Below are 26,945 nucleotides of genomic sequence, written 5' to 3'. Positions count from 1 at the left end.
GACCGCTAGATAGTCAGTTCTTTATTCAATAACACGCTGATGACCGCGATTTTGTCTAGGGTAAAAGCAACTGTGTAAAATTTAATATTATTTCCAGAATGTCATGTATAAAAATGCCTTAATCATTTTTATATATTGTTCTTACACCTCGAAGGTCCTGCTTGAGCCCTGGCACCAATGGTTTTTATTCTAATGCGCAACAAAGACGTACGGTGAATACAGAAAACCAAATATACCTAGAATTAATTCATAGCTGACAATTGACATTTTTAAATCAATTAAAAGTGTTATTTGTTAAACACCATAGTAATAACCCTTCTTGGCTTGGCGACTGCCTGACGTTTCCGGAAGATACTCATATTGTACTTGTAAAGGGGCAAGTTAGAAGCACTATGTTATAAGAGTAGAGGAAGAGAGAGAAGAATGTAAGGAACGTAGGGAGTGGAGGTTTGTAGTCTCTGCCTACAACTTTGGAAAAGAGGTGGGACTTATACAAACGAATAAAGTATAAATCAAAAATCCTTGTTTAACAGTCTAATTGATTTGATTTCAAACTTCTTGATTAATATTCCATTTACGAATTAAAATTTAAAAATAAAATCCTGTAAAATGCTGGCACAAAACTGAGAAATAATTTAACTTTTAACTTCATGATCAACTTATGATTTCTAGAAAATATTTTTTGCTTACATTTTGTCTAGAAAACCAGAGACTAAAAACCAAAATAAACAAACCCATCATTGTCAAACAGAACTAAGTAAAATTACGCACGAGAAGCTGCAGTATATAGTTGCTGATATAATATATCCCTGCTTATCTATTTTATTATAATAGTTTCCTGATTACAGTTAGACAATATTAATTTAATAATACAGTAAACTGTCCCTCAGGCGAATTATAGCAAGCGATAACTGGAAATTATACTTTACTCTTACCTAGGCGTTGTTTTTAACCTAGATAACCTATTTCTCAAACGTTCTACCTTTACTATAAGCGTAGTAGTGTTTTCCAACATCGAGATCTTTTTTAAAAGGTTATTTTATGGGGTAAATCGAAAGATGTTATTCCAGCTTATCTAAATCAGTCTGGGTCGACCCACAACTGTTAAGTCGTTTAAAAATAAAACTGTATTGCAATGCACGCCAAATATTTATTCGCTACTAATCAAGAGAAACCGCGTAATGAATACACAACCACAGAATTACCACACAAAGTAAATCTCGGTTATGAATTGCGGCATAATGTTTATTTTCAATAATATTATTTAATGTTACGTGCGAAACGAAAAACAGTGTTGTGTTTGTAAACGAAACGGAAAACCGCCGGAGCCTTGAGAAGTGCAGCTAACATATTCCATCTTAACCTATTTACGAGGTGAATTAAGCTTTCATCACACCACGATAAACTCAAACTTCAAAAGCAGTTTTGAGGCAATTGATAATCCGTACATAGATACATTAACGCGCGAATATAAACTCTAATTACTTTTAATAAGGATTAAATTTTATTTTATTGGCAACTATACACAAACATGCCCCTGGAAGCTTCGATCTGTTTACTCGTAAATCACGCTCATTGTTTAATTAAACTTCTATTTCGAAGCGTTGGCTTCGAGTCGGAGGATTCGCGCTAAATTTAATAATTTCACGTAAAGTGTGGGATGTAACTGCGCATTTAACTTTCGAATAATAACACGTTGCATTGTAATATATTGTTGGCGTGGCACGTGATTGTTATAATTTTGACTTTTGACAAAATCCAGAAGCGTTTAATCAGGCGAGACTTATAAATGTTGGTCTTATTACAAAAGTTATTAAAAAAAATTTGATTACGATTATGCAATAAACAAATATCATATTGTATTTAGAGCAGGCTTCAGCGTGCGACTCTCATCCCTGGAAGTAGGTTCGAACCCCGGCTTTGCACAAATGGACTTTCTATGTGGGCACTCAGAAAGCATCGTGAGGAAACCGGCCTGTGTGTCAGGCGTACCTATTAGAAAAAACAAATGATCACGAAACAGATACACAAACAAATCTGGGACCCAATCCTAAACTGTTTGTTGTTTTTCTGGTTTTTTTAAATTAAATTGTAATAATAAAAGTCTGTTATGTTATGATTATTTTATTTACTTTTTTAATACATTTATTCTCTAGTGTTACAAGTATTAATATATTTTTCGTCTTTATATATCTGTATATTCTTTTTGTTATCTCTGAAACTGTTCTAGGATGTATAATAGATTCAAGAGTTTTGTTTTCGTTGAGGTTATTATTAACTTGAATATACTGATGTATCTGTTTTTTTCTTTGTAATGAAAAAAGTTAGTTTAAATCTTGCTCAACCGTTCATTTTTATTGTAGAAAAATTACAAAATAACATGCAATGTTCACGGGTTTTCTTAGTTTAATGCAGACACGTCATTATGAAGAATGTTTTGATGAAATTTAATTTATATAATAGATAGTATTTTGAATTCTAAAAACGGTTCATTAAAGATTTTTGTATGCTCACACGCTAAAAACATTGAATATAGGTGAAATAAAACAAATATATTTTATATTAATATTTAATACTTACTACATATTCTTAACTATTCTTAATAATTTGGTATATCAGTATGTTTCTTCTATTAAAAATTCTTTTAATGCTTTATCGTATCTTTGTGGCAAAAATTCACTCATTTCATTCCTCGTCAACCATTTTGATTTTATGTTTTTACTAACGGTTCCATCTTTAAAATTTGCGTAATAGAAGAAAACCTAAAATACACAATGTATGTAGCGACATCTATTGAACGCTTAAAGAAACATTTGTGAAGTTGGAATTATCTGTGGTAACAAAAATTACTGTTCGAAATATATGCAGTAATTGTGCGTTTTCCAATTACAGCACTAGACCGCATTATGCGGCATAATGCTCAACGTTGAATGTTCCAACTACAGCAACGTTTCGCACAATTGAGCACTCTTAAAACGAATGCTCTCGCGTGCTTCTCGCAATAAATACCAACACAGTGACAGAAAATTGACCAGTGTTTTTCTTTAAGTTGGCATTTATCGAAATTTTCGTTAGTAAATATTATTTATTGTTGAAAAATTTGTTTCTTCGTAGATTTAGAAAATAATTAAAGTTATTTCAAACTGCTTAAAAAAAATATAAGTATGGATGAAGGTATAAATAGTTACTTTTTTTATATTCCACATTTAAAATATGAATACAATTTTATTTTAAAATTCGGATCTGTAAAAAAATTTATTTTACAGGATTATACTCTTGTAAACATTGCAATGGTTTTGAAAAAGTATATAATTTTTGTAGAAATCATTTCAAAAAAATTACTCAAAACGTAAATGATGTAAACTTCTTACATGAAACTATATATGTTACTGTTAATTTAGCTTGTTAAAACCTTATATTCTTTAAAGGTTTTCTCTTATTTCAGTAAAAAAATGTTAATGAAATAATTTGATTATTAAAATAAGCGTAAAAAGTTTTCAACCAATTATTATTGTTAACCATTTAGTTAACGTTAACATTATTTATACATTAATGAGGTTGCTAACTCTATTCAGAACATTTTTTTTTCAACACTGACTTAGCACACTCTGCTGATGCATTTGAAAACTAATTCACGTTCCAATTAAGCTTCAGCATTATGCGGCATTGTGCGGCACTAAGTCGCATTATGCTCTGTAATTGGAAAACGCACATTGGTACAGTAGATTTTTATATAGATAAGAACAAATTCGCTTACGACAGAATAATACTATATATAGGCAAAACCGCAAAAAAGGCAAACCATTTATTGGTATTGCAAATGAGCAGCCACGACCCCAACGTTTATTATTTTAATATTAACAAGTAAACAGTGTAATTTTTGTAGATTGTTCAGTTAAGGTGATAAAAATTGTCAGTTTTGCGCATGCGGCATAGAGAAACTGTTTCTGTAGCAATCTTACTACATATTTGTGCCTAGCACAATAAATTATGTAACAGATTAGTAGAAGTATGAAAGAAGTTATTACAAACGATGGCGCGATGAGCAATCGCTGTGCTTTATTTTCGAAAATTCATACTTTTTCTGTTTAAATGATGCTACATTAATAAAACATTATTCCTAGAAGATATTCTATTTAAAAATTTTACCTTAGCTCCAACCTTGCCATCCAATTCAGAAGGATATTTGTATTTATAAAACCCGCAAGGTGCATTTGATAGAAATGTAACTTTTAATTCTTGTCCACATTGCTCTTGTAACACTCGTTCAGCGGTCTGAAGATTAAAGAAATATGCTGTTCATACTATTTTAATTTTAAATTAATTAAAAAGAGTTCTTTTATTTCACGTTCTTCCTCATGGTTGTTCTATGTAATATAAGCCATGTAACTATGTAGGTCTTGGAAGCTGTTGTTTGGTTCCTGTGAAGGCGCAGACGCGAACTACTAGAATCTACGTGTTTAAATAGACAATGATGATACACACTGAAATGTATATGGCATATTCCTTTAGTGCAATAAGACCAGTTATATTGTTGTAAATGTCTCATATATTTTTATCTATGTTTTTTTTACATATCTTCTCATTGAAGAAGGCATCTTGATTACTGCTTATATCATAAGATAGAATTGTATGGCATCAGAAAAAAAATGTAACTATTATAGTTCTTTACAAAAACCAAACCTCAGCAGTGTAAAAAAATTAACTCACTTGTCTTAGAGTCTCTCCCTCTTTCCAATGACCTTGAGGTAAAATAGTCTTTATATCATTGCCTAATTTCTGTTCAGTGACAAGAACAAGATGGCGCTGCAAACACCTATCTGAAGATGTGTTATCTCCCTTTTTGTCTGCATCTGTAATGTTAAAATTAAATAATGGTTTGCTTACTATATAAAACAATTATTTTGGAAATTATTACTAGAGTAGTATTTACTAGAAAAGCTCAAAACATATAAATTTATATATCATGTGTAACATGTACTATGTAGCTAAATCAAATCTTTTATTATTTACAGTCACCACAGTATAGTTACTTGTAATGATTACCTTTTCTTTAAATATTTGGGAAAGTAATTACTTAAGCTGGTTATTGATTTTCCACATTATTATTTTATATTAAGAAGTAATAGGTTACCTGTTTCAATGGGGGCAAATTGAAACTTAGCCAATTCTTCATTTGCTGCATCTTCATAATCTTGGGCAGTTATTTTACTTACAGTATCCAAATCTACTTCTACTGATTCATTTTTAAGGAGCTCTGCCTGTTTTCTAGACACAACAGATTGTAGAAGTAAGCATTTTAATTAAAAACATATAACATTAGAATATAATTGTTTTGACTTAATTATATAACTTTTTTTTAAGTTAAATCATATTAGAATAACAGTAATTAAAATGTTTCTTACTTATCATTTTCATGTCTTAATTCATGATCTGATTTTAAGCTGTTTTCAACTTCTACAGTCCATAAGTGGTCCTTGAATTTCTTTTGAATTTCATTTAAAGGTGGTGTTACTATGGGTAAGCGTTCAACACAAACACTTGTAACAATATTCCATGAGTTAGCTAAAGTAATAAATTAATCATGAATGAATCAGTAGCTCTTTCCTTGAGTATTATTTAAATATGGGATAAATTATTTAAAGAAATTAGTTATTAGGAAAACCAGGCTATCTGTATTAAACACATATTATGGAAATGGGCCATGTGACCGGCCCATTTCCACTTTAACTTTTTTTGAATGTGTTAACTTTGGTGAGGTAAAAAAGTATACAAACATATTTTTTTTAATATGAAAAAACTAGACTTATTTACAAATAGGTTATTCAAAATATACACAAACCTCGAGTTAAAATTCTATGACAAATATACTTTTCTGAACGTAGAATGTTTTTTAAAAACATTGTCTTAGTCTTTTATTTAAATTATGCAATTGATTTAAATACTGAATAAACCTTTATTATTATTTTAAAATAATAATCAAAGTTATTTTTAAATGTTGTTTGAAATGGAGTCAACTGTCAAGTGTGAGTGTCAACTATCAAAGGATAAGTGTCGAAATTTCTTTGATTAGACATTTCATTGACAATAACCACTGACTATTATCCACATAAATGATCCAAGACTTGAGACAAAATCACTTTACGACAGGCGTGACCCACTACCGGCAAATGAATTTGTATGTCAGAATGACAGCTCACGACCGATTACCACCAGGTATTCCCTATACCTGGTGATATGGTAATCGGTAACTTTTTCTTTGGTGAATAAACCGTGATAAAATAATAAAGGTATTTGTTAATTCTTCATTTTCTACCACCATCCTAAGTAAAAATAAGATGAAATTAATATTTTTCATGTTTTATTTAAGATAGGAACGTAAACTAGAGTAGAAATAATATTTTAAAACGACATCCTTAAAAATGATATCAAATAATAAATGTTTCCTTAGATTATTTTAACTTTTTATGGGTTAAACAAATACATTTTAAATATTATTATACTCTATGGAAACAATAACAGTTTCGTGAATGATATCTTGTTATTATAATGTGACTAATAAATAGTTGCGATCGACATCCTTAATTTGATAGTATTTCAAATGTACAAAAGCATTATATTATAATAACATTATAACTATCAACCAATAAGACACATGACTGTGAATAAGGCGACTCGTTCACCCATACATAACAGATAAGTCATGTAATATTTCGAGCTAAATAGCTTATTTACAGTTTCACAGTTTATAAGAGATAAAAGCTAATTATTAGGCTAATTTATTTATATTATCCTACTACTTACTCGACATTGTGTAATCTCATTTCACTTGAGCAAAGTGTTCTTTCGTAATGTAGAGCCACAGTAAAAATTCAATTTGTCAATTTGACATATGCAATGCTTCAACGTTTGTGCGATTTGTCTACAATAAGAATCCAACAATATTTAATCTCATGTTCGTCGTCAAAATTCTCATAATTTATTTTTTTATTTGCTGCAGGTTGTCGTAATTCGTAAATATTCGTAGCCAATTTATATTTTATTTTAAAATCATCAAATTTTTCGTAAGTTTATTTTTTAATTAATATTTAATTAATTATTTACAAGTTTTTGTTTTTGTTAAAAAAATACAAGTATAAGTTATATGAATCGGATTATGTATAAAATGGAAATGTGTACAATTTATACAGCATATTTATTTATTATTAAATCAGGCCAATAACAAACAGAACAATTTTATTAAATTCTTAACTCTTTCAGACTTGATAGGAATGGAAGCAACAGGGGATAGCAACTTGGACCTTGATGAACCATCAAAATGGGGACTAAAATTGCTTCTCAATCATGAATATCCTCTGCAGACAAAACAGCTACTTATACCAAAACCAAATCAGATCCTTGATTTGGTGCCGCTTTCAGCAAGGTATGTATAAAGGTTATATTAGACATCTGTACTATTTTGTTTAATCTATAATTTGTTTTAATAAAAATAATTATTGTAGATATGTGAAGTATTACTGTGCGAAAAGAATGCAAAAGAAGCGGCCCATAATGGATTATTTTAATACAATTAATGCACAAAGGATACATGGTAAGCCATAAGTTACATCTTCTTTCAATATATAGGAATTATAGTATTAATCACAAAATATATAGGAATTTGTTGTACAGAAATCTTTCAAAGAAAATCATTATATTTTATTTTATTTCTATTATATTTCTAGGTTGCCCCATTGGTGGTATTGGTGGTGGAACTATAGGTAGAGGATTCAAAGGAGAATTCTGTAGATTTCAGTTGTATCCTGGTATATATGAATACATAACTGTACCAGAATGCCAGTTTATAGTCAATATAAGAAATGAACAGAATGTTACTATATTTCAGTCAGTTTTGTCTACATATAAGTAAGTAACAATATTTACATATTTATTGAATTAGTAATGTAAAAAAAACAAATACACTTCATAACCTTTCTTCAAAGTAAAAATATACAGTGATAACAAAAGAATATGAGTTACTATGTGCCTTGGTGTTACTTTTACCTAAATTGGTATTTAAATTTCTTCAGCTTGATAAATAACGGCATTTTTATTTTCATGAAAATTTCCTGTGGAAAATACAGTTATTTAAGCCAATGTATCAAGAATTATCTGATATATTTGAGTTTGATTCGCTTATATAATAGTTAACAAAACATTATAAATGAGTCAGAAATGTGTTCCCCATTCTCCATAGACAATTTAAAAAAGTTAATAATTCTTCAATGTTTATAGCAAACCAAAGAAAGCACCGACATCTTGGGAATGGAATCTAGACAGTTCTCAATGTGAATATACTGCATTGTATCCAAGAGCGTGGACCACTTATGACCTTTCCAAATATGGAATAAAATTAGTCTGTCGCCAAATATCACCGATTATACCGCATAACTATAAGGTGAGTATTTTATAGAAATTTATTATTGTCTTTTGTTTGTTCTGAAATATAGACAGATACATTTAAAGAATTTGATGTTGTTTACATAATATGCTGACCACCGTGTTTGAAAAGCAAACAATCTAATGCACATATTTTTATCCCTTAAATCTCTGTTTACTCGCCTGAACCAAAAAAAAATTCCTAAACTGTTTGAGTTTGGTGATACCAGCTAAAATTCTAAAAACTGCAAACGCTGAATCTCTAAGCGTAAATTATAGTTAAAAAACGCAAGCGTAAAATAAAACTCGATGTAATATGTAAATTTATAGCATTATTCATAATTTTAATGTCTGGCAAGGAATATGTTCCCGATGTCCTTATAATAGTTGTTCTATAATCTATCCATTTAGAATCTGATTTAAATATTTTATTAAAAAAATATTATAATAATCGAAATTACAAATTGTTCGTAATACGGAGTAATAACATAACAAGCTTATGAGATTAACTTTGTCTTATATTTAATTGGTATTTATAGTCATATTATCAGTAATAAATTGAACGCAACATATAGAAGTCAACATACTTACGTCCGTATGCCCTTTATAAAATTGTTTATATACTCGAATTATAGTCATAAATCTAGTATAAATCGATAAGAATTGAAATCTTAAAATAAAGATAATTGAGCTTTAGGATTGTCTTGATAAGGAAATGTAACAATGTGTCATAAAATCAATGCATCTAAATTATATCAATTACAGTAATAAATAAGTTATGTGATAAATACTTGGATGAGGAAAAGGAGAGGTAACAATAATCCTAAACAACTGGTTAGGTATAAAAATTATTTTTCAGACATGCTTCAGAACGACGAAAATTTAAATACTTGTGTGAAAACAATTTTTTTTTCAGTTAATTCCGCTCGTTTATAAACGTAAATTGTTTTCATTAATGTACTCTATCTTTTCTTGCTTTCATATATTGCGTTGTAATGAAAAGAGAGATGACAGTGCTTTTGTAAAAATTATGTAATTTTTTTTATAAACCTAAAATATCTGTTAAGTTTACAATTATATTTATTCCAGGACTCGAGTCTACCCTGTGCAGTTTTTGTTTTTACCGCCAAAAACGTGTGTAACGAACGTCGCACCGTAAATATAACGTTTACATGGACCGAGATACCAGTTGGAGTGAATAAACGTAAAAATAGTGGTAAGAGCTTTATATCATTTGTGTCTTAGTACGTAGTAAAGTAAAAGTAAGTAGTTACTTGGAAATCCTGGGTTCGGATCCTGACGAATAAGTAATGTATGTATCTAGTTGTCGCACGGTGACCTTTTTCGCACGCCTGAGAGACGGTGGTGTAGGGATTTAGGGGCTTGCCCTGCCCTTTAGGGGGTTTGATGTTTTCCTAGGTCAAATCTTCTAAAGGAAAGAAAGAATAACGCAACGTCATTACCTGTTAGTTATTGAAATACTTTCAAAGAATTAATTATATTAAAATGATAAATTACGTATCGCACATTTACAAACTTGCGTTTGAATACTACAATTTGAATTAACAGTGACAAATTCTGTAGATCTTTTACGCCAATCAATCACATATTTAATCGGTTGTCATGGTTACCAATGACGCTGATCGAGAAAGTAGTAATTTTCTAACCATGAATATGATCTTGTATTTAATAAGTATTAGTCAACCTTAACCTTAAAGTAATAATGAAACAGGCATATTAATTAGTTGAGATTTCGTAGTAGATTTTCCATTTTTATTTTACGTGTGTTATTTCTTATCAATCTTATTAGAACGCGTTCTTCTATTGTTTTCTTTTTTAGTTGTAATTGTAACTTTAAACTTTTTATCTATTATTACTGCGATAAAATGATTTACACATTTCCTGGGATTGATGAAGATAATTAATGCGTTAATTAATGGTTGTACAGACCATTGTTACTATAATGTTAATCAAGGTCATTTCAATCAATCAATCTTTATCACGGCGTATATTTATTACTAGCCTGATCACTTCTTACACATTTTGGAAATAAATATGTTATGTAATGGAGCCCTTTTAAACCAGTGCAGATAGCCTTTAAAATAAATAAAAAGTGAAAAAAATTACAGTAGGATGAAACCCATTAGAAAAGCAGGGGAATATGATCAAAATGAAAGGAAAAATAAATTACGGTCGATCTGAGGTCGGGAAGGGGTAGAGGGGGGAGTTTTAAGGGTAAAAAACGGTTTATCTCGATTTCCGGCAAAACTAAAAGTCCTATCGAAGAAAGTTAAATGGCAAAGTTGTAGGTAATAAAAAGATCTAAAACTTTTGTATTCACACATTTTTCACATAACCTCAAAATTTATGTGAAAAATTCAAAAAACCAAGTTTTTGGTTTTTAATTTTTATCTTTTACAAAAATATTTTTTTTTTTTAACGAAATTTGGTGAAAACTTACCTTTCTATGTCCCAAATACGCTGTAATTTATTTGATTAAAAATATTTATTTGTTCACCTTATTTTGAATTAATATCGAAAAAACACCCTAATTTTCAATCGAAAATTCTGACGTCAAAATTTCAGCTTTTTTCAAAAAGTTGGTGTGCTTTCAGTTCGTTGAAATCTCTACTTTCCTATGGTAAAAATATATATATATATATTACCATAGTAAATCTTCTCAGAAAACGCAAAAAATCGTATGCAGTAACGCCCAGACCATAGAGAAGTAAGGAAGGGGATGCCCTTCCTTACTTCTCTATGAAATACGAAAATTTTAGCCCATCTAAAGGCTAAATTTTTTTTTTAGGTCACTCAGGTATATATAAGTTATCTTAAAATAGTAATAAATAGGCATCTGATTATAATTTAAAGAAGATTCATAGAGAAGTAGGGAAGAGGATGACGGGTCTGGGCGTTACTGCATACGATTTTTTGCATTTTCTGAGAAGATTTACTATGCTAATATATATATATTTTTTTACCATAGGAAAGTAGAGATTTCAACGAACTGAAAGCATACCAACTTTTTGAAAAAAGCTGAAATTTTGACGTCAGAATTTTCGATTGAAAATTAGGGTGTTTTTTCGATATTAATTCAAAATAAGGTGAACAAATAAATATTTATAATCAAATAAATTACAGCGTATTTGGGACATAGAAAGGTAAGTTTTCACCAAATTTCGTTAAAAAAAAAATATTTTTGTAAAAGATAAAAATTAAAAACCAAAAACTTGGTTTTTTGAATTTTTCACATAAATTTTGAGGTTATGTGAAAAATGTGTGAATACAAAAGTTTTAGATCTTTTTATTACCTACAACTTTGCCATTTAACTTTCTTCGATAGGACTTTTAGTTTTGCCGGAAATCGAGATAAACCGTTTTTTACCCTTAAAACTCCCCCCCCTTCCCTTCCCGACCTCAGATCGACCGTAATTTATTTTTCCTTTCATTTTGATCATATTCCCCTGCTTTTCTAATGGGTTTCATCCTATTGTATTTTTTTTAGGTTTCAAAAATTATCGGCACTGGTCTATTTACGCTCGCACCAAAGGTTAACTGCTTAATATATAATAAAAAAAAATCATGTGTCTAATTCACACGTTTGTAGAAGTGAAACCTTCAAAAACAAAGTTTTTATAATTAAAATATGTAAATTAGACTTTTTCTCTATCTAAATGTAGGATCTTTTCTTTAAAAAAATATATATTTTAATATTAAATTTTTATTTATAACTTTAATATCAATCTTTAATTTGGTAAAAACTAAAATTATAAAAGTTTGAAATAAATTCACAAGATCCAACGTGGGAGAAAATGAGATAGGAAGCATTATACCTACAGTGTATAAACTTTTAATTAAGTGTAGTACGAAGTTTTCACTTCAAAAAGTTTCTATAACTAATGATTTGTAAATAAAATTGATAAATAATCTAATTTTATAATTAAACTACTTACTTGACTTACTTATTTAATTTTCATCAAATTTGTTTTTTTATTTCAGAAAATGTTCAAATACACACTAATTTAAAGTTTATACACTGTATAATGCCTCCTATCTCACTCTCTCCCACGCCAAATCCTATTAATTTATGTGTCTGTCCCTTTTTTTATACTGTAGCTTTTTCTGTTGCATCCGGTTTGAAATCACAACGATTCTAAAGAAGTTTCACTTCAAAAAGTAAATTTATATTTTACATGATTTTTCAGGGAAGCTAGACTTGGAGAGGTATTCAGAAGAGAATACGTGCGGAGTGACATTAGAACAAAGAGTTTCTGACACTCCACTCACGTTTACAATAGCCAAGAATAAATCCGAGAACGAGACAATACACGAGGGTTACTGCTTGTGGAATTCGTTGAAGACGTCCAGTTATGTATGGGAGTGTATTAAGAAGAATGGCAAACTAGAACCAGATCCTAGTCAAAGTGCAACTCCTCCCAAAGGCGAAAAGGATAAAATTGATGATAGCGATAAACCAAAGAAAATTTATAAAAGTAAGTTGTAGTCTTCTTCTTCAGGTGCCACAATTACTAAAGCTTGGCTGTTAACAACTTTAATTGTCGGTCATCCTGCGCTAGTCTAAACAGTTCTTGCGGATGTGATGACGTTTGGCAACCACGAATCCATCCTTCTACCACTCCGTCTCTTTCTTTTTTTTTCGTGGGGAAATGCGTTACGCATACTCTTCCGCGGCATAGAAGTTGTCTCGTGGCGATGGGTTATTGGGACTCGCAGCTGTGTATACCCAATAAAACCTCACGGCGCCACCAGAAATCGAGACAGGACACGGTAACAGCGTAGCATTGTCCGCATCCAGCCACGCGATCAGCCGTTGAAATCACGGTACTGTCTGGCTACAAATCCGATTTCGATTGAAAATTAGGGTGCTTTTTCGATATTCAATCAAAATAATGTGAAAAAATATTTATTTCTAATCAAATAAATTACAGCGTATTGAGGACATAAGAAGGTAACTTTTCACCAAATGTCGTGGAATTTTACTTTTTTGTAAAAGATGAAAATTAAAAAACTATTTTTTTTTTAATTTATCACATAAATTTTGAGGTTATGTGAAAAAAGTGTAAAAACAAAAGTTATAGATCTTTTTATTATCTACAACTTTGCCATTTGACTTATTCCCATAGGACTTTTAGTTTTGCCGGAAATCGAGATAAACCGTTTTTTAGGTTTAAAGACTTTATTTCTCAAAAAGACAAAAAAAAAGACTTACATGAGAATAATACTCTAGATTAACATAACATTGTAGTCGTTCTTAAAATAATCACAAAAAAGATAGCCGCACATGCAATAAATTTAAAAATAAAAGTAACCAAAGAAATATGAATTAAAAGTAATTATAAGAAATGAATTATAAAGTAATTTTGTTTAACATATTCACTTAGCTTCGATTTGAATGAATTGATAGAAGTAATATTTTTTATATCTGTGGGTAGTTTATTATACAGCTGTGCGCCGTCGTAGGTAAACATTTTTTTGCCGTAGTTCGTACGTACTTTAGGTAATGCAAGATAACTCGTTCGACGCATACTTCGATGAGTAAACCGTTTTTTACTCTTAACACCTCACCCCTTTCCCCTTCCCAACCTCAGATCGCCCGTAAATTCCTTTCATTTTTATAATTTTCTCCTCCTTTTGCCATGGTTTGCATCCTACTATTATTTTTTTCACTTTTATTATTTTTAAAAGGCCCCGAGTCTATACCTATAGGCTTTTTTTAATTCATGTTTTAATGTTAGTTTTGTACATTCATGGTATTTAATGAGTAAAATCGTAAATTGGCATGTGTAAGTAAAAATTAACGCTTAAATTCCTTCTTTGTAGTGCCATTAAGACTGTTAATTGGTAATGAAATACTAAATCTAGTTGCCATTGTGGATTTGGCCGCGTACCAGCACTATGTGTAACCAGCTGTCCAAGTGATTCCGAACCAATTTGTCTCAGGGTACTCCAATAAAAAAGAGCTTGCCAATTCATAAAAGCCTGGCAACTTGCGAGCCCTCTGGCATTGAGAGTGTCTGTAGGCGGCGGTATCACTTGACATTATATGAGCCTCCTGCACGTTTCCCCCTGTTCTTAATAAAAAATATTTTAAAGTGATCTACCTATACGTATATTAGTGTATATTAAAAGTACGCGTGTATATTTTATACTTAAAAAACAAGTATAAAGGTTAAATAAACTATTAAGTAACTATACTAAACAACTAATCTTAAAAAAACAAAGCGTAACAATTTTTTAAAGGCCGGCAACGCACTTGCGACTGTCACTTAACATCAGGTGTGAGCCCGTTTGCCATCCGTAATTGTTTTTAAAAATCATAAAATTTGATAGATTTTTTCCGGTTTTATAAATGGTGGAAAATGCAAATTTTAATTGCAGATGATTCCATTGGTCTGTCGAACTCCATATCGTTGGATCCTGGTGGATGTGATGTTGCAGAGTTCTGCCTTGTTTGGGATATGCCTATGATAAAATACAAGAAAGAGAGAAAGGTGCATAAACGGTAAGTATATAACATAATTCTATTATATATATATAATTCTGGTTTCATATATATATAACGTATTGAAGATTCTGTGGAAAAAAACGTGTCAAATGACGATGACTAAGTATGTCATGTATGTATGTTTTTGCCCACTGCAGTATTTCCCAACCAATTGTACAGGTGAGGGCAGGTTATCAGGTGAGCCTTCTGCCCGTTTGCCCTTTACTTTATAAAACAACTTTTAATGAATAAGATTGAGCAATATTCTCAGTCAGCAGTTGGTCGATGTTCAAATGAAATCTGAACAGTCCCATTAAGCGTAATACCTATGATAAGAGTTATCATAGATTTTGGTTGGGGCCTGATAAAAAAGTTCTAGATATCTCTTTATTTTACTGAAATCATTTGAAAAATATCCTAATTTATATTATTTCAAACATCTACCAATTAAATTTTATATAAGTATGTTAGGGTATTAAAATTTGTTAATTTTTTTTTAAAGACAATTCACACCAATTGACCTAGTCCCATGCTAAGCTGGTGAAGCTTGTGTTATGGGTACTAGGCAACGGATTTATATACATATTATAGATAGATATACAATATACATATAAATACATATTTAAACACCCAAGACCTAAGAACAACACCAAATGCTCATCACATCGATGTTCGCCTCAGCCGGGGATCGAACCCGGGACCCATGGATTCGCAGTCAGGGGTACTAACCACTAGACCAATGAGTCGTCAAATTCACATTTAATTTTAGTTCAAACAACATTTTCAGATATTACACAAAGTATTTCGGTAGTGACGGTATAGCGGGTGCGAGCATAGCTGCGTACGCGCTTCGGAACTATAAGAGTTGGGAGAAGCAACTCGCAGAGTGGCAGGACCCAATACTTAATAACAGGTAAGGTGTCTCAATTATGAGTATTCATACGATACACAATATCGCTACTGTGAAATCACTCTGCATTGATATCGATAGTGTCGGAGACCGCATTCAATATGTGCAACGTCTTTGTTAACGGGGATCTATGCCATAGACTCATTTTGGTCCTTCGTATCGCAAAAAACCCGGCCTACGCCGTCGCAAATATCCCCTAGGTACAAAGAAAGTACAAAATCTTGTAAATTCCGATACCGACTCTATTAGAAGTTTTTGGACCTGCATCCCAAGGAGCTAATATGCTCTACGTATATCGTATATATACATATATATTATATAATATAACTTACAAAAACGTCAGGATCGCTGTAGCCATTGAAGGTTACATACTAAGGAATCTGACGTTAATAACTAGATAATATATTAGATTGGCCTAATGTAATTAAATTAGAAAATCATAAAAAAATCTCGGAGATAATGGTATACTTTAAAAACACAAAAATATTAGAAGCACAATAAATATTTGGATTATCTTTAAATTGGGAAACATAAAATATTTATGGAACAATAACAATGGTTTAAAACGCGTTAGAAGCATGTTGAATTAATTCGTTAAACATCTTACAATGGGTAATTCATATTATACCGTCATCGCATGTAAGTGTATCAGGGCGATATGTGGAATTGCCGGACCAATATACTAAGATTATTACAATTACCTGGAAAACTATATATTTTAGGGTGACATTCTGATTTCCGACACAAGACAGCTTGGTCACTCTCAATGTGTGAATTAATGACCTAATTTATAGTATGTTAGTGTAATTTTCATTTTCACAAATTTTTCATGTTGTAAAATGAACGTAAACAGTTGGTAAACCTTTACGCGAGTGAAGTTGTGGGTAATTTCTAGTTATTATATAATTGTTGTTAATAAGATAGTTTACGTAATCTAAAATTTTGGGTCTACATATTAACAATTGACTATATACCTATATTTTTTTTAATTTGCAGCAATATACCAGATTGGTTAAAAAGTGCCTTAATGAATGAGCTTTACTATGTGGCGGACGGTGGGACTATTTGGTTTGACGTCAGCGAAGACTTTCCTGAGACTGATCCTAGGTTAACATACATATATAACTCTTATATAAGCTACCTTTTAGTCATATAACAAACACAATTATTTATATAAATAGAGATAAGTAAAGAAATTTCTCTATTCGTTTTCTATATCTCTAGGGGCCGGTCAAGTATCACGTAAGCAGATTTAATGCAATATATCCCCCTCCCCCTCCCCTTGACAGCAAAAGTAAGCAAAGCTCTCAAAAATAATAGTACATAAATGTATTGGTTTTTTGTAGGAATCCCCGAAAATGCATTTTGTTTTCAAGCATAGACAATGTGTGGGTAATATGTTAAAAAAGGAACGGCCCCGATCTGTCAGTTGTCACTTTGACAATGTTCTTATTTTCTCTTCGAAATATCGGTTTAGGGGAATCCTGGAATAGAATAGAAAACAGTATATTATATGTAAACGTCATAAAAACAGATTATGTGGTTACATGGAACTTGAGACAAAATCGCTTTGCAACTGGCGTGGTCCACACGCCAAAGGATTTTGTATAAGAATGATATTATTTATAATTGATTTTTTCTCAAACCCCTGAACAAACATTACTCAACTGTCATTTGTCAATTGTTAACCTATGTTTTAGTCTATGTTCTAAAAATTTCCATTAGATATATTTTTTAGGTAATTTATTAATTTTCGATGTTTTCAGACATGATTTCGGTGTATTCGGTTACTTGGAGGGTCATGAATATAGAATGTATAATACATACGATGTTCATTTCTATGCATCGTTTGCCTTAGCACAGTTGTGGCCTAATTTACAAGTAAGTATAATTGCGTATAAATTTTAAATTTGGAACACTTTTTTGACATTTATCGCGCATGACGGATGGTTTTACAACTAATTAGTTATGCATGAATTTGTGTCGCCTGCTATATTTTATTATTTATGTCTAACTGTTGTATGGGTAAATATTTAAAAAAATATACGTAAAGAGCATTCCATGTCGCATCTAAAATTGTTGTTGTTGGCCTAGTGGCTTCAGCGCTTTCGAACCTGGCTGAGCCCCAATGGACGAAGAATGAATGAAGTTTCCTTCACGAAGAAACCGAAGCATGCCTTAGACCCAGAAAGTCGACGGCGTGTGTCAGGCACAGAAACCTGATCGCTTGCCTATTAGAAAAACAAATAATCACGAAATAGATAAAAATCTTTCAAAATTGTTTTACGTACCTAATTCAACATAATTTTTTTTTTATTGGGTGTAAAGTCAAGTCTTCCTATATTTGTGTAGGTTGTATTACAATATATGTACCGAGACGCGATAGCTCTGGAGACTACTCAATGCCGACAATCTCTATATGATGGGAAATATGTAAAATTCAAAATAAAGGAATCCATTCCACACGATTTGGGCGATCCAGGTCAGTATTAAAAGTCTTTATAAATATATCGAACTTGAAAAAATATAATCTAATTGTAAATCTAAACCATTCTTGGATTTACTTACGGCCGCTTTCTATACTCAATTTATTTCAATCCAATTTTAACTACTAGAGATTATTTCAATTTATTTCGCATAAAATCATGATCAATAATCGATCGATGAATCGTTTTTGTATTTGAAGTCAACAAATCGTTGACATTTATCAATCTAAATTTGCGGAAATAGATTGGAAATAATTTTAGATTATGGATCGAGTATAGAAAGTGATAAATATACCGTTAATCACACAAAAATGTTCATCAAAATCGGTCCAACCGTTTAGGTTGAGTTCACGCTCAAAAGATTTTGTATATAGAGATTATCGTAGCAAGAATCTCGTAGAACTTTAAAACTTGAAGTAATATTTCAATAACCAAGTTTTCAAGAGGTTTTCATTTATTACATTTATAGTACTTAACCAAAGACAAAAAAAGGATTGTGTGGTTTTATGAAACCACGGTAAAAGTGAAAAGTTTTTCACATTATAGACATTTAACTAAAAAATTTTGGAATAATATTCCATTAATGGTATAAAAATCGCTTTATCAATCTTAATTTTATACTTGGAAAATTGGAATGATAATGGGAAATAATAAAAGTTGACTAAAGTCCAACTAATATTTTTATTGAACTCTGTGTCTTAGAGAGTACGACATACATAATACTTAACAATTATTTAGATTATATACACATATTAAATAATTGTCTATACACTACACGGTCAGCTGCTGCGAACTATAAGCGCCGCCATATTGGCCTTGGCTGCTATGATGAGCGCGTTTCACTTTATCCTAACTCCGCGGCCGACCGTCACGCGACATGCACACAGACGAAAAAGTTTGAGACGATGTAATAAAAGTTTCACTTTAATATTACAGAGGACATCCCATTCACAAACATAAACGCGTATAACATACATGACGTGTCCGAATGGCGCGATCTAAACCTCAAATACATCCTCCAAGTCATGCGTGATTATCGTCTGTTAAGGGCCTATAGTGCCCCATTCCCAAACGAACGTTACTATTCCATGGCCTATATTGATGACGTTAGAGAAGGCACAGAGAACGATCTCTACACACGATCAACGGAACAACCGGATGAGAAATCGCCGGATTTATCCGTCGACTTATCTCTCGACCCTTCACCCGTACCCAACAAGGAGGTCCCTGATATTCTGGATCTCCTCTATCGCAGCTCAGAAGTAGTGCAAGAGTGTCAGGAGATAGAAGATCCCAAAGAATCGGTTACGACTTGGAATGCTAAGCAGTATTTGATGGATATGTATCCGTCGTGTGCGGCGTTGCTTAGGAAGGGATTGACGTGGGACAAGGATGGTGATGGGTTGATTGAAAATGGTGGTTTCCCCGATCAAACTTATGATGCGTGGGTTATGTCTGGACCTAGGTGAGTTTTAATTTCGGATTGATAATTGAAGTCTGATAAAGGTTTTTTTATAGTAAAACGAAATATTCTTTCACTGATTGAGTTATAGGATTTGAGCTAAACATACGGCAGGTTACCATGTTTTTACAGACATTAGACATATTTGTGTAGGTGCACATAAAGTTATCTAATTTTTTTAATTATGTCTAAAAACTAGAATAATTTTAATGAGTTGGAAAATACGTCAATATATTCATAAATGTTTAGTAAATACGGGCACCTAAGGAAAGCTAAGTTCTAAAGTCGATTACAGTTAAATGAGAGTTAATTGTATGACGTAGTCCGTATATAATCGTGTAAGTAAAAAAAAATCATGTCTTCATTGCCGACCACTTATTGTTTGACCGTGTACATCGGGTTTAAAGGATTCATCAGAAATTTATAAAAATTGCCAATAAAATTTCATTTAATTGACTGAAATCGACTTTAGAACTTAAATTTGTTCAGGTGGCCGATTTTTTTTGCAAAAGAGTATATAAATATGTTATAAAATTGTTTTTAGTGCTTATTGTGGTAGTCTCTGGGTGGCTTCAATAAGTGTAGTCCGAGCGATGGCACACATACTCGGACAAGAAGAAGATGAAAGAGAGTTCTCGAAACTTCTAGAACGGGCGAAAACGTCGTTTGGTGATAAATTGTGGAATGGAAGCTTCTATAAGTTCGATACTAAGCCCTCGAATAAGAATGTCGTGATGGCAGACCAGTTGGCTGGACAGTGGTATGTGTTTACTGTTTGATTCCCATTTTTTTACAGGAAATCATTGGCGCTACAACCCTTAGTCTTGGCTAGAATTTTGTGTCTGTTTTTCTTAATAGGCTAGTAGATGATCACACGCTCTCGATTTTTGGGCCAAAAGAAATATCTTACATTGGAATCTCTCTCCTAACAATTAAAATTCGACCGTAGAAAGAAATGTGTAGGTTTTCTGTAGAGGCCTTACTATATATTTTGACATGACTTTCCGAAAGCACACAGCGCACGTTATAACAACTCTCAGCCACACTCCCAAATACACTCCCATTCCCACTTCGAAATACACTCCCATTCACACTCCCAAATACACTCCCATTCCCACTTCGAAATACACTCCCATTCCCACTTCGAAATACACTCCCATTCCCACTTCGAAATACACTCCCATTCCCACTTCGAAATACACACCCATTCACGCAATTACTTATTGTCTTATCAAACTTTTGTTTGATTAAATGTAACACTAAGGCCGTTTCTCCACTGCTCCGGTCCGGCAAACGTTAATTACCGATCCGATTTAGAAACTCACAACAGTACTTACGTACTTCTCCACTACTCCGGCATCCGGTTTTTAACGATCCGATAACTTGCTAGATCGGAACGCGGTGTTTTATCGGTCCAAGTATATCCAAGTATCCAAGAGGTTACAAATTATTATTCACAGTTTTATTTATAGTTTGTTTAATTTGAAATCTGGATAACCTGGACCATTAAACCAAATTATATTGCTATTTATTTATATTTTAATACCATAGTATTAGTGAACTATTTAGTAAGTAGATTATAAATTATAATATTTTAAGACAGACAATATAAAAAAAGTAATAAACTTGCCAGGGTAATAAAATATTCAGAATTTTGAAACGTTTTATTAATACAATAAAGTATATGGGTTTTAGTTATTATAGGTGTTAAATGATAAATATACAAGTATCAAACTCAAACTCAAACTCAAAATATCTTTATTCAAGTGGGTTACCAAGTACACTTTTGAATCGTCAAGTTAAATTAATCGTAAATTTACATTTATCGATTATTGTCGGATCGGATATAGTGGAGAAGCGCAATCCGGCCTTCCGATATTTTTCTCATGACTCATTCCGGTATCCGACGCCGGACCGGAGCAGTGGAGAAAGGGCCTAAGACTAGTATTTCTTTAAAAGAATATCATCATGTACCACAGAATAATTGTAATCTAGTTACCGACAACCCCTAGTGTCAGGACTAGCGTTTAATCAATTTTGTCGCAACCATATTTCTGGTATGAATAAAGTTTTATAATAATTATTATTATTGGTGCGTTGATTGTGAGCAGTTTTCGCCTAGTGGATTCAGCGTGCAACTCAAGATAATGAGGTCGTACTAATGCTAATGGACTTCGTCTATGTACGCTTTTAACATTCGCTCGAACTGTGAAGGAAAACATGGTGAGGAAACCGGCTTGCCTTAGACGCAAAAAAGTCGACGGCGTGTGTGACAAGAGGCTTTTCGCCTACTTCCCTATTAGATTGAGAATCAGTATGAAACAGATACAGAAATCTGAGGCCCAGACCTAAAAAGGTTGTGATAGTAAGGATTGTTTTTTTTCTGGTGCTTTGCTGGAATGTACTGTCATTGAAACGCATGCTTAGAACCTGACAGTTCAAAGGAATTCATAATTTTGATATTAATGACGACGTATACCAAATATATGTTAAAGAAACAAAAATAGTTTTAAATATCAACCTTAACAGAAAATAATAAAATAGGTTCCTCCGCGCATCTGACTGGAACGAGGAAGTGTTCCCCGAAGCAAACGTACGGAAGGCACTTCAGACCATATATGATAATAATTGTCAGAAGTTCTTGAATGGGAGATGTGGGGCTGTCAATGGATTCGTGACGGGTCGGCGTAGTAAAATTGATACCACGGCGCTGCAGAGTATGGAAGTATGGCCTGGTGTCACCTTTGGGCTTGCCTCGCTCATGATATATGAAGGTACTGTTTGTCATTTATTTCAGTGAAGTGGGGTTTAAAATTGATTGATTTGTCTCAACCACAATTAAAAAATGTTTTATAATAGAAATCGGACCGGACCTTTATTCATTCACAAAAATTATATAATATTTCATATTAAGTTTAAAGATTACAATTGAACAGGTAATGACGTAATATCAACATATTTTTTTATTATTTATTAAAGTACACCTGATGATAAATTTTTCATAGTATAAGTTACAATCTATCTGTTCATTTATATATGTTATACATGACAATTATGGTGAACACAAATTTTAGTTTTTACTTATTTAAAAGTACTTATTACCTTAACAATGTGAATGAGGCACCCTATAGGCGTAGACGCCGTTTAAAAATTAAACTCACTTGCGATTGGCAATGTGAGTGTCCATGGGCGGGCGGTATCTCTTATGATAATATGGTGAACCTTCTGCCTGTTTGCCTCCTGTTAAATAAAATATTATAAAAAAATTGCACTGTAGGAACCTCAAACGAACGACAGTTCTTTCTGTACATACTAGTTGTAGTTTTAGGCTACTTAAATTATAGAATCAAAGCAAGACTAAATTAAATGGAATAACTAAAATAAAATATTGTCAATTTATCTTGCCTGTCATAATTTTTTGTCCTACACAATACTTAACTGGGAATCTCCTGTAATACTCTCATCCATGAGATCTAAGGTTCGATCCCCGGTGCACAAATAATGTAATTATTTTACGATTTTACCCATGTAACTCGCCGTAACGTTTTTCAGTACTTAAGTACAGTACTGTACCCAAGTAAAGTAAAACGTTTCGTGACGTTAGTGACTCTTTAGTTACTATTATGTGGTGTTAGTCGAAAAAAATATTAACAATAACGCGTAATTTAATCCCCGCCCCGCATCGTAACGTTTTACAAAAGGAAAAAATACGTTACGTAATACTTGAACGCTCCCTTGTTCAGTTCATTCAGCACTTGTATAATGAAGGAAAATTGCGAGGAAACTGGCATGCCTTGGGCCTAAGTCCCAATAAGTCGACGGCTATTAGGAAAAATGATTACGAAACAGATACAGAATAGGCCTAGACCTAATTTAATGATTTAATTATTCCAGGTATGCATGAGCAAGCATTCGCAATGGCTGGTGGTCTCTACAATACATTAACTAAAATGGGCTTGGCATTCGAGACACCCGAAGCCTTATACGAAAATGGTAACCACAGATCCATAGCGTATATGCGGCCTCTTTCGATATGGTCAATGTATCAGGCGATTATTGCTAGGCCGCCGCGAATTAACCACGTAAATGGTCAAATACATGGAAAACATTTATAGTGATGCCACGGTAAGGGCGGATGATTTTGAAAAAATAAATTAATTCGGAAAATAGTTTTGCTAGAAAGTGGATAAAATTATTGATTATCGCTTTTTGTCACGTGATGAGTCATGGACAGTAGTTTTTGTGCATTTTTGATTTGCGATGGTCACACCTGTCGAAAAGTTTGTATTGTCTAGAGCTCCTGGCCCTAGACATGTGTAAGCAGCGACATTTGTTATGTCGTGTCCGTTAGGTTCGTGATGCCTAAAATAAAAGTGCCTAAAGGATACATCGACTTAATTAAAAAAAAAATTATATTTTAAGTCATCCGCCTTTGTGTCATTATCGTGGAATATTTTACTCTAAGTGAATGTTACCCACGTGTCAAAATGAGTAATTTATTAACACTTGTTTAGCACTGCACAAAGATATTTTAAATCACTTATGAGCATTCTTCACGTTTAATATTTATTGTGTACGATAAATAATATATATATATGTATATATAAATAATTAAAAATGACTACGGAGTCCAAATACTATATTTAAAAAATTGTTTATGGACTATTTCTATAAAAAACATAAAACCAGGCAATAAATTCTGAGATTTGTATTTTGAAAAAAGAATTCCAAAACGATGTTTATTCGACGAATCCTCCAGTGTATCGATATATATATCGATCTTGAAAACCATAAATCGAAATAAATATCGATCGTGGAGTTTGCTCCATATTAAATGCAATAAAATTGCGTGTTGACATTACCATTTTATTGTGCCATTTAAAATTGTTATCTACGTGCTACAGCGAGCTTACCACGAATTTTCAATACAGCTTTCACTGCTTGACTCCATGATTTATTAAATGTAATGATTAGATCATCTTGTCTACCAATACTCGATGTTAAATTAAATCTCTAGTTTTCGAAAAGTTAGGAAATTTAAACTGAGCTGTGTATTTCCAAAGATAATATATTCAAGTAATTATTTTTAAAAAAACGCGCAAAAATTAGCCTAAAAAGGCGGCAAATTTAAGATTTTACTGATGTTTACTGTAATATGCATGCAATGCGTCATTTAATATAATTTAACTAACTATATAGGATTCATACTAAAATGTCGATCACGGTTCGTTCTCGATCTAATAAAATATTTTTATTAATGTATAACTAAATTTATACCAGACCGAGAACGAACTGCGAACGGCATAAGTGTATATCCAGCCTAAATAGGCATATTGACAGCCTCTTACTGTATTTCAGTAATTAATACCCTTAGCACAAAAATACGTAAATCTAAAAGTATTATAATTTTTGTATAAAAAACTTGACTAGCACAGTGTGCATTTTTGTAACTAGTTGGAAGCACGAATATCCTTCAAAAGGCATTCGTGTCAAATGCGAGCTGTCAGAAACTGACATTATCGTTGACAGATAAAAGGTTTGTGCTACGGGCTACAACATTCTAAAATGGAAACGACTGATGGAGTTTGATTAGCCTAGGTTTTGGCCAATCGTAATCGAGCTGTTACATTTGACGTTTTTTTTTTTATTTAACTCAGGTTGTACGCCAGCCTAAAGGCCGATTTACATTATCTTAGTGTTTAGGAGAGTGCTTTAGTAGGTACAACTTGAAAGGCAAGTTCTTTAGCGTAGCGTTTACTAAAGCAAGTAGCGTTTACATGTTTCAACTAAAGTACTATCCTAAAGCACTCTCCTAAACACTAATGATAATGTAAATCGGCCTTTAATAATAGGCCACCATTTCAATAACCAATGTTTTTTAAACTTCGAATTCTTAATATTATTTCTAAAATTTTTATATGAACTTCTATTATATCTGTCATCCAATTTCGCCACGATAATTTTAAATATATGTAAGAATATATGGGCCAATTAAACATAACGGTGATAGAGATGTTTTCATTAACCCCGACATTTTTAACAATGTGGAAGCAGAGGAATTATTTTTGTATGTTGGTAACGAATATATTAATATACTACACTATTCCTAAGTAATAAAGGCTATTTTAATTTCCAAAATATAAAAAATAGCCGTGAAAATCCGAGGAGCGCGGAGTCTCCTATAAAATGTAGTCGATGCCAGTTAATGAAAAACTTTATTCATTTAAATTTTTAAAATTAAAATATACCGTGATGTTTCTTGATTGACCCAAGTATTAAAAAGAGGCCTTTGTATCTTAATATTTTAACTTTAATGTCTACACAAAGTCTTGCTCTCTTAGAAAGTAATAAAACTGTATAAAAATAATAATTAGACTATACTCCTATTTTAAACATTTATAAATATTCCGCATCTATCTAATCAATTTACATTTTTTACGAATGTCATAATTTATAACTATTGTTTGTATTTTTGGTAAAACATTAACGTACCAGTGCAATAGGATTAAACAATCTATGAATTAAGGTCTATGGTTAGATTCAGAAACGAGACGTCTAGCGACCAATCAATGTCAAAATTCAATAGGTTTTTGACATATTGGCGCTAATTTCTGTTTCCTTAGATTGTTAATTCAGACTTAATGTTATTTGGTATAGTTCTTACCCTCTTATAAAAGAGGCCATTCAATAGTTTAGAAGTAGTATATTTTATAGAAAATCTATGCTTAACGCCTTTCTTGCAAATTCCTTTTAAATTCACATAATGCTGGTCAGAAACAATTATTATGTCATAAGAAGTATTATTTTGAAGTTATATCATTTTGAGTAAATAGGATTTCATTTAAATTAAAAAAAATGTTTTTAAATGCAGGAGAAGTGAAAAATTGCATGAATTCCTTTTCCGAACTATTTTATGCTTAATTAAATTAATTAATGGTCTAATTACAGCCAATATATACAACATTGTTTTACGCTATAGAAAATAAGTACAGTGTTACCATTATTTTTATATTGAAATAACATCGTAATGGCAACAAAAACAGTACTATAGTCTACGTTTTATAATAAGGCCCATACGTTAAGCATAGATCAACTGACGAATTTGAATTAGTAGCCAGTGTAGAGGGGATATTAAAAGGCGACTTTATCATTTATTTATAC

General features: G+C 31.8%; 2 protein-coding genes across 2 annotated transcripts; one reads left to right on the top strand and one right to left on the bottom strand.

Moving 5' to 3' along the window:
• Positions 1-2,555: 2,555 nt before the first annotated feature.
• On the bottom strand, positions 2,556-6,003 carry LOC125055549 (39S ribosomal protein L46, mitochondrial). The gene is made up of 6 exons (XM_047658011.1): positions 5,843-6,003; positions 5,406-5,565; positions 5,135-5,268; positions 4,711-4,853; positions 4,150-4,275; positions 2,556-2,762 (listed from the first exon to the last, which is right to left on the bottom strand). The coding sequence occupies exons 1-6, from the start codon at positions 5,901-5,903 to the stop codon at positions 2,616-2,618; spliced, it is 771 nt and encodes a 256-aa protein (XP_047513967.1). The 5' UTR covers positions 5,904-6,003; the 3' UTR covers positions 2,556-2,615.
• A 901-nt stretch (positions 6,004-6,904) lies between these two features.
• Positions 6,905-24,871, top strand: LOC125055213 (non-lysosomal glucosylceramidase). Its single transcript, XM_047657556.1, has 16 exons — positions 6,905-7,064; positions 7,261-7,423; positions 7,503-7,591; positions 7,725-7,905; positions 8,275-8,437; positions 9,508-9,634; positions 12,627-12,914; positions 14,821-14,944; positions 15,714-15,839; positions 16,833-16,943; positions 17,603-17,717; positions 18,189-18,318; positions 19,259-19,787; positions 20,329-20,544; positions 22,329-22,558; positions 23,679-24,871. The coding sequence occupies exons 2-16, from the start codon at positions 7,272-7,274 to the stop codon at positions 23,897-23,899; spliced, it is 2,802 nt and encodes a 933-aa protein (XP_047513512.1). The 5' UTR covers positions 6,905-7,064; positions 7,261-7,271; the 3' UTR covers positions 23,900-24,871.
• Positions 24,872-26,945: the final 2,074 nt, after the last annotated feature.

This window comes from Pieris napi, chromosome 13 (assembly GCF_905475465.1).
Source record: "Pieris napi chromosome 13, ilPieNapi1.2, whole genome shotgun sequence".
Lineage (NCBI taxonomy): Eukaryota > Metazoa > Arthropoda > Insecta > Lepidoptera > Pieridae > Pieris > Pieris napi.
The sequence above is the reverse complement of the archived record's forward strand: the minus strand, read 5'-3'. Positions and strand labels throughout refer to the sequence as shown.

What these genes read in the sequence shown, in the direction of transcription:
- LOC125055549 (XM_047658011.1), bottom strand. Translation starts at nt 5,903, where the DNA reads ATGTTTTTAAAAAACATTCTACGTTCAGAAAAGTATATTTGTCATAGA. An exon ending in AGGGAGAGACTCTAAGACAA is followed by an intron (nt 4,276 to 4,710) that starts GTGAGTTAATTT and finishes TTTAATCTTCAG; the next exon opens with ACCGCTGAACGAGTGTTACA. An exon ending in ATGGCAAGGTTGGAGCTAAG is followed by an intron (nt 2,763 to 4,149) that starts GTAAAATTTTTA and finishes TGTGTATTTTAG; the next exon opens with GTTTTCTTCTATTACGCAAA.
- LOC125055213 (XM_047657556.1), top strand. Translation starts at nt 7,272, where the DNA reads ATGGAAGCAACAGGGGATAGCAACTTGGACCTTGATGAACCATCAAAA. An exon ending in TAATGCACAAAGGATACATG is followed by an intron (nt 7,592 to 7,724) that starts GTAAGCCATAAG and finishes TTATATTTCTAG; the next exon opens with GTTGCCCCATTGGTGGTATT. An exon ending in GACCCAATACTTAATAACAG is followed by an intron (nt 15,840 to 16,832) that starts GTAAGGTGTCTC and finishes TTTAATTTGCAG; the next exon opens with CAATATACCAGATTGGTTAA.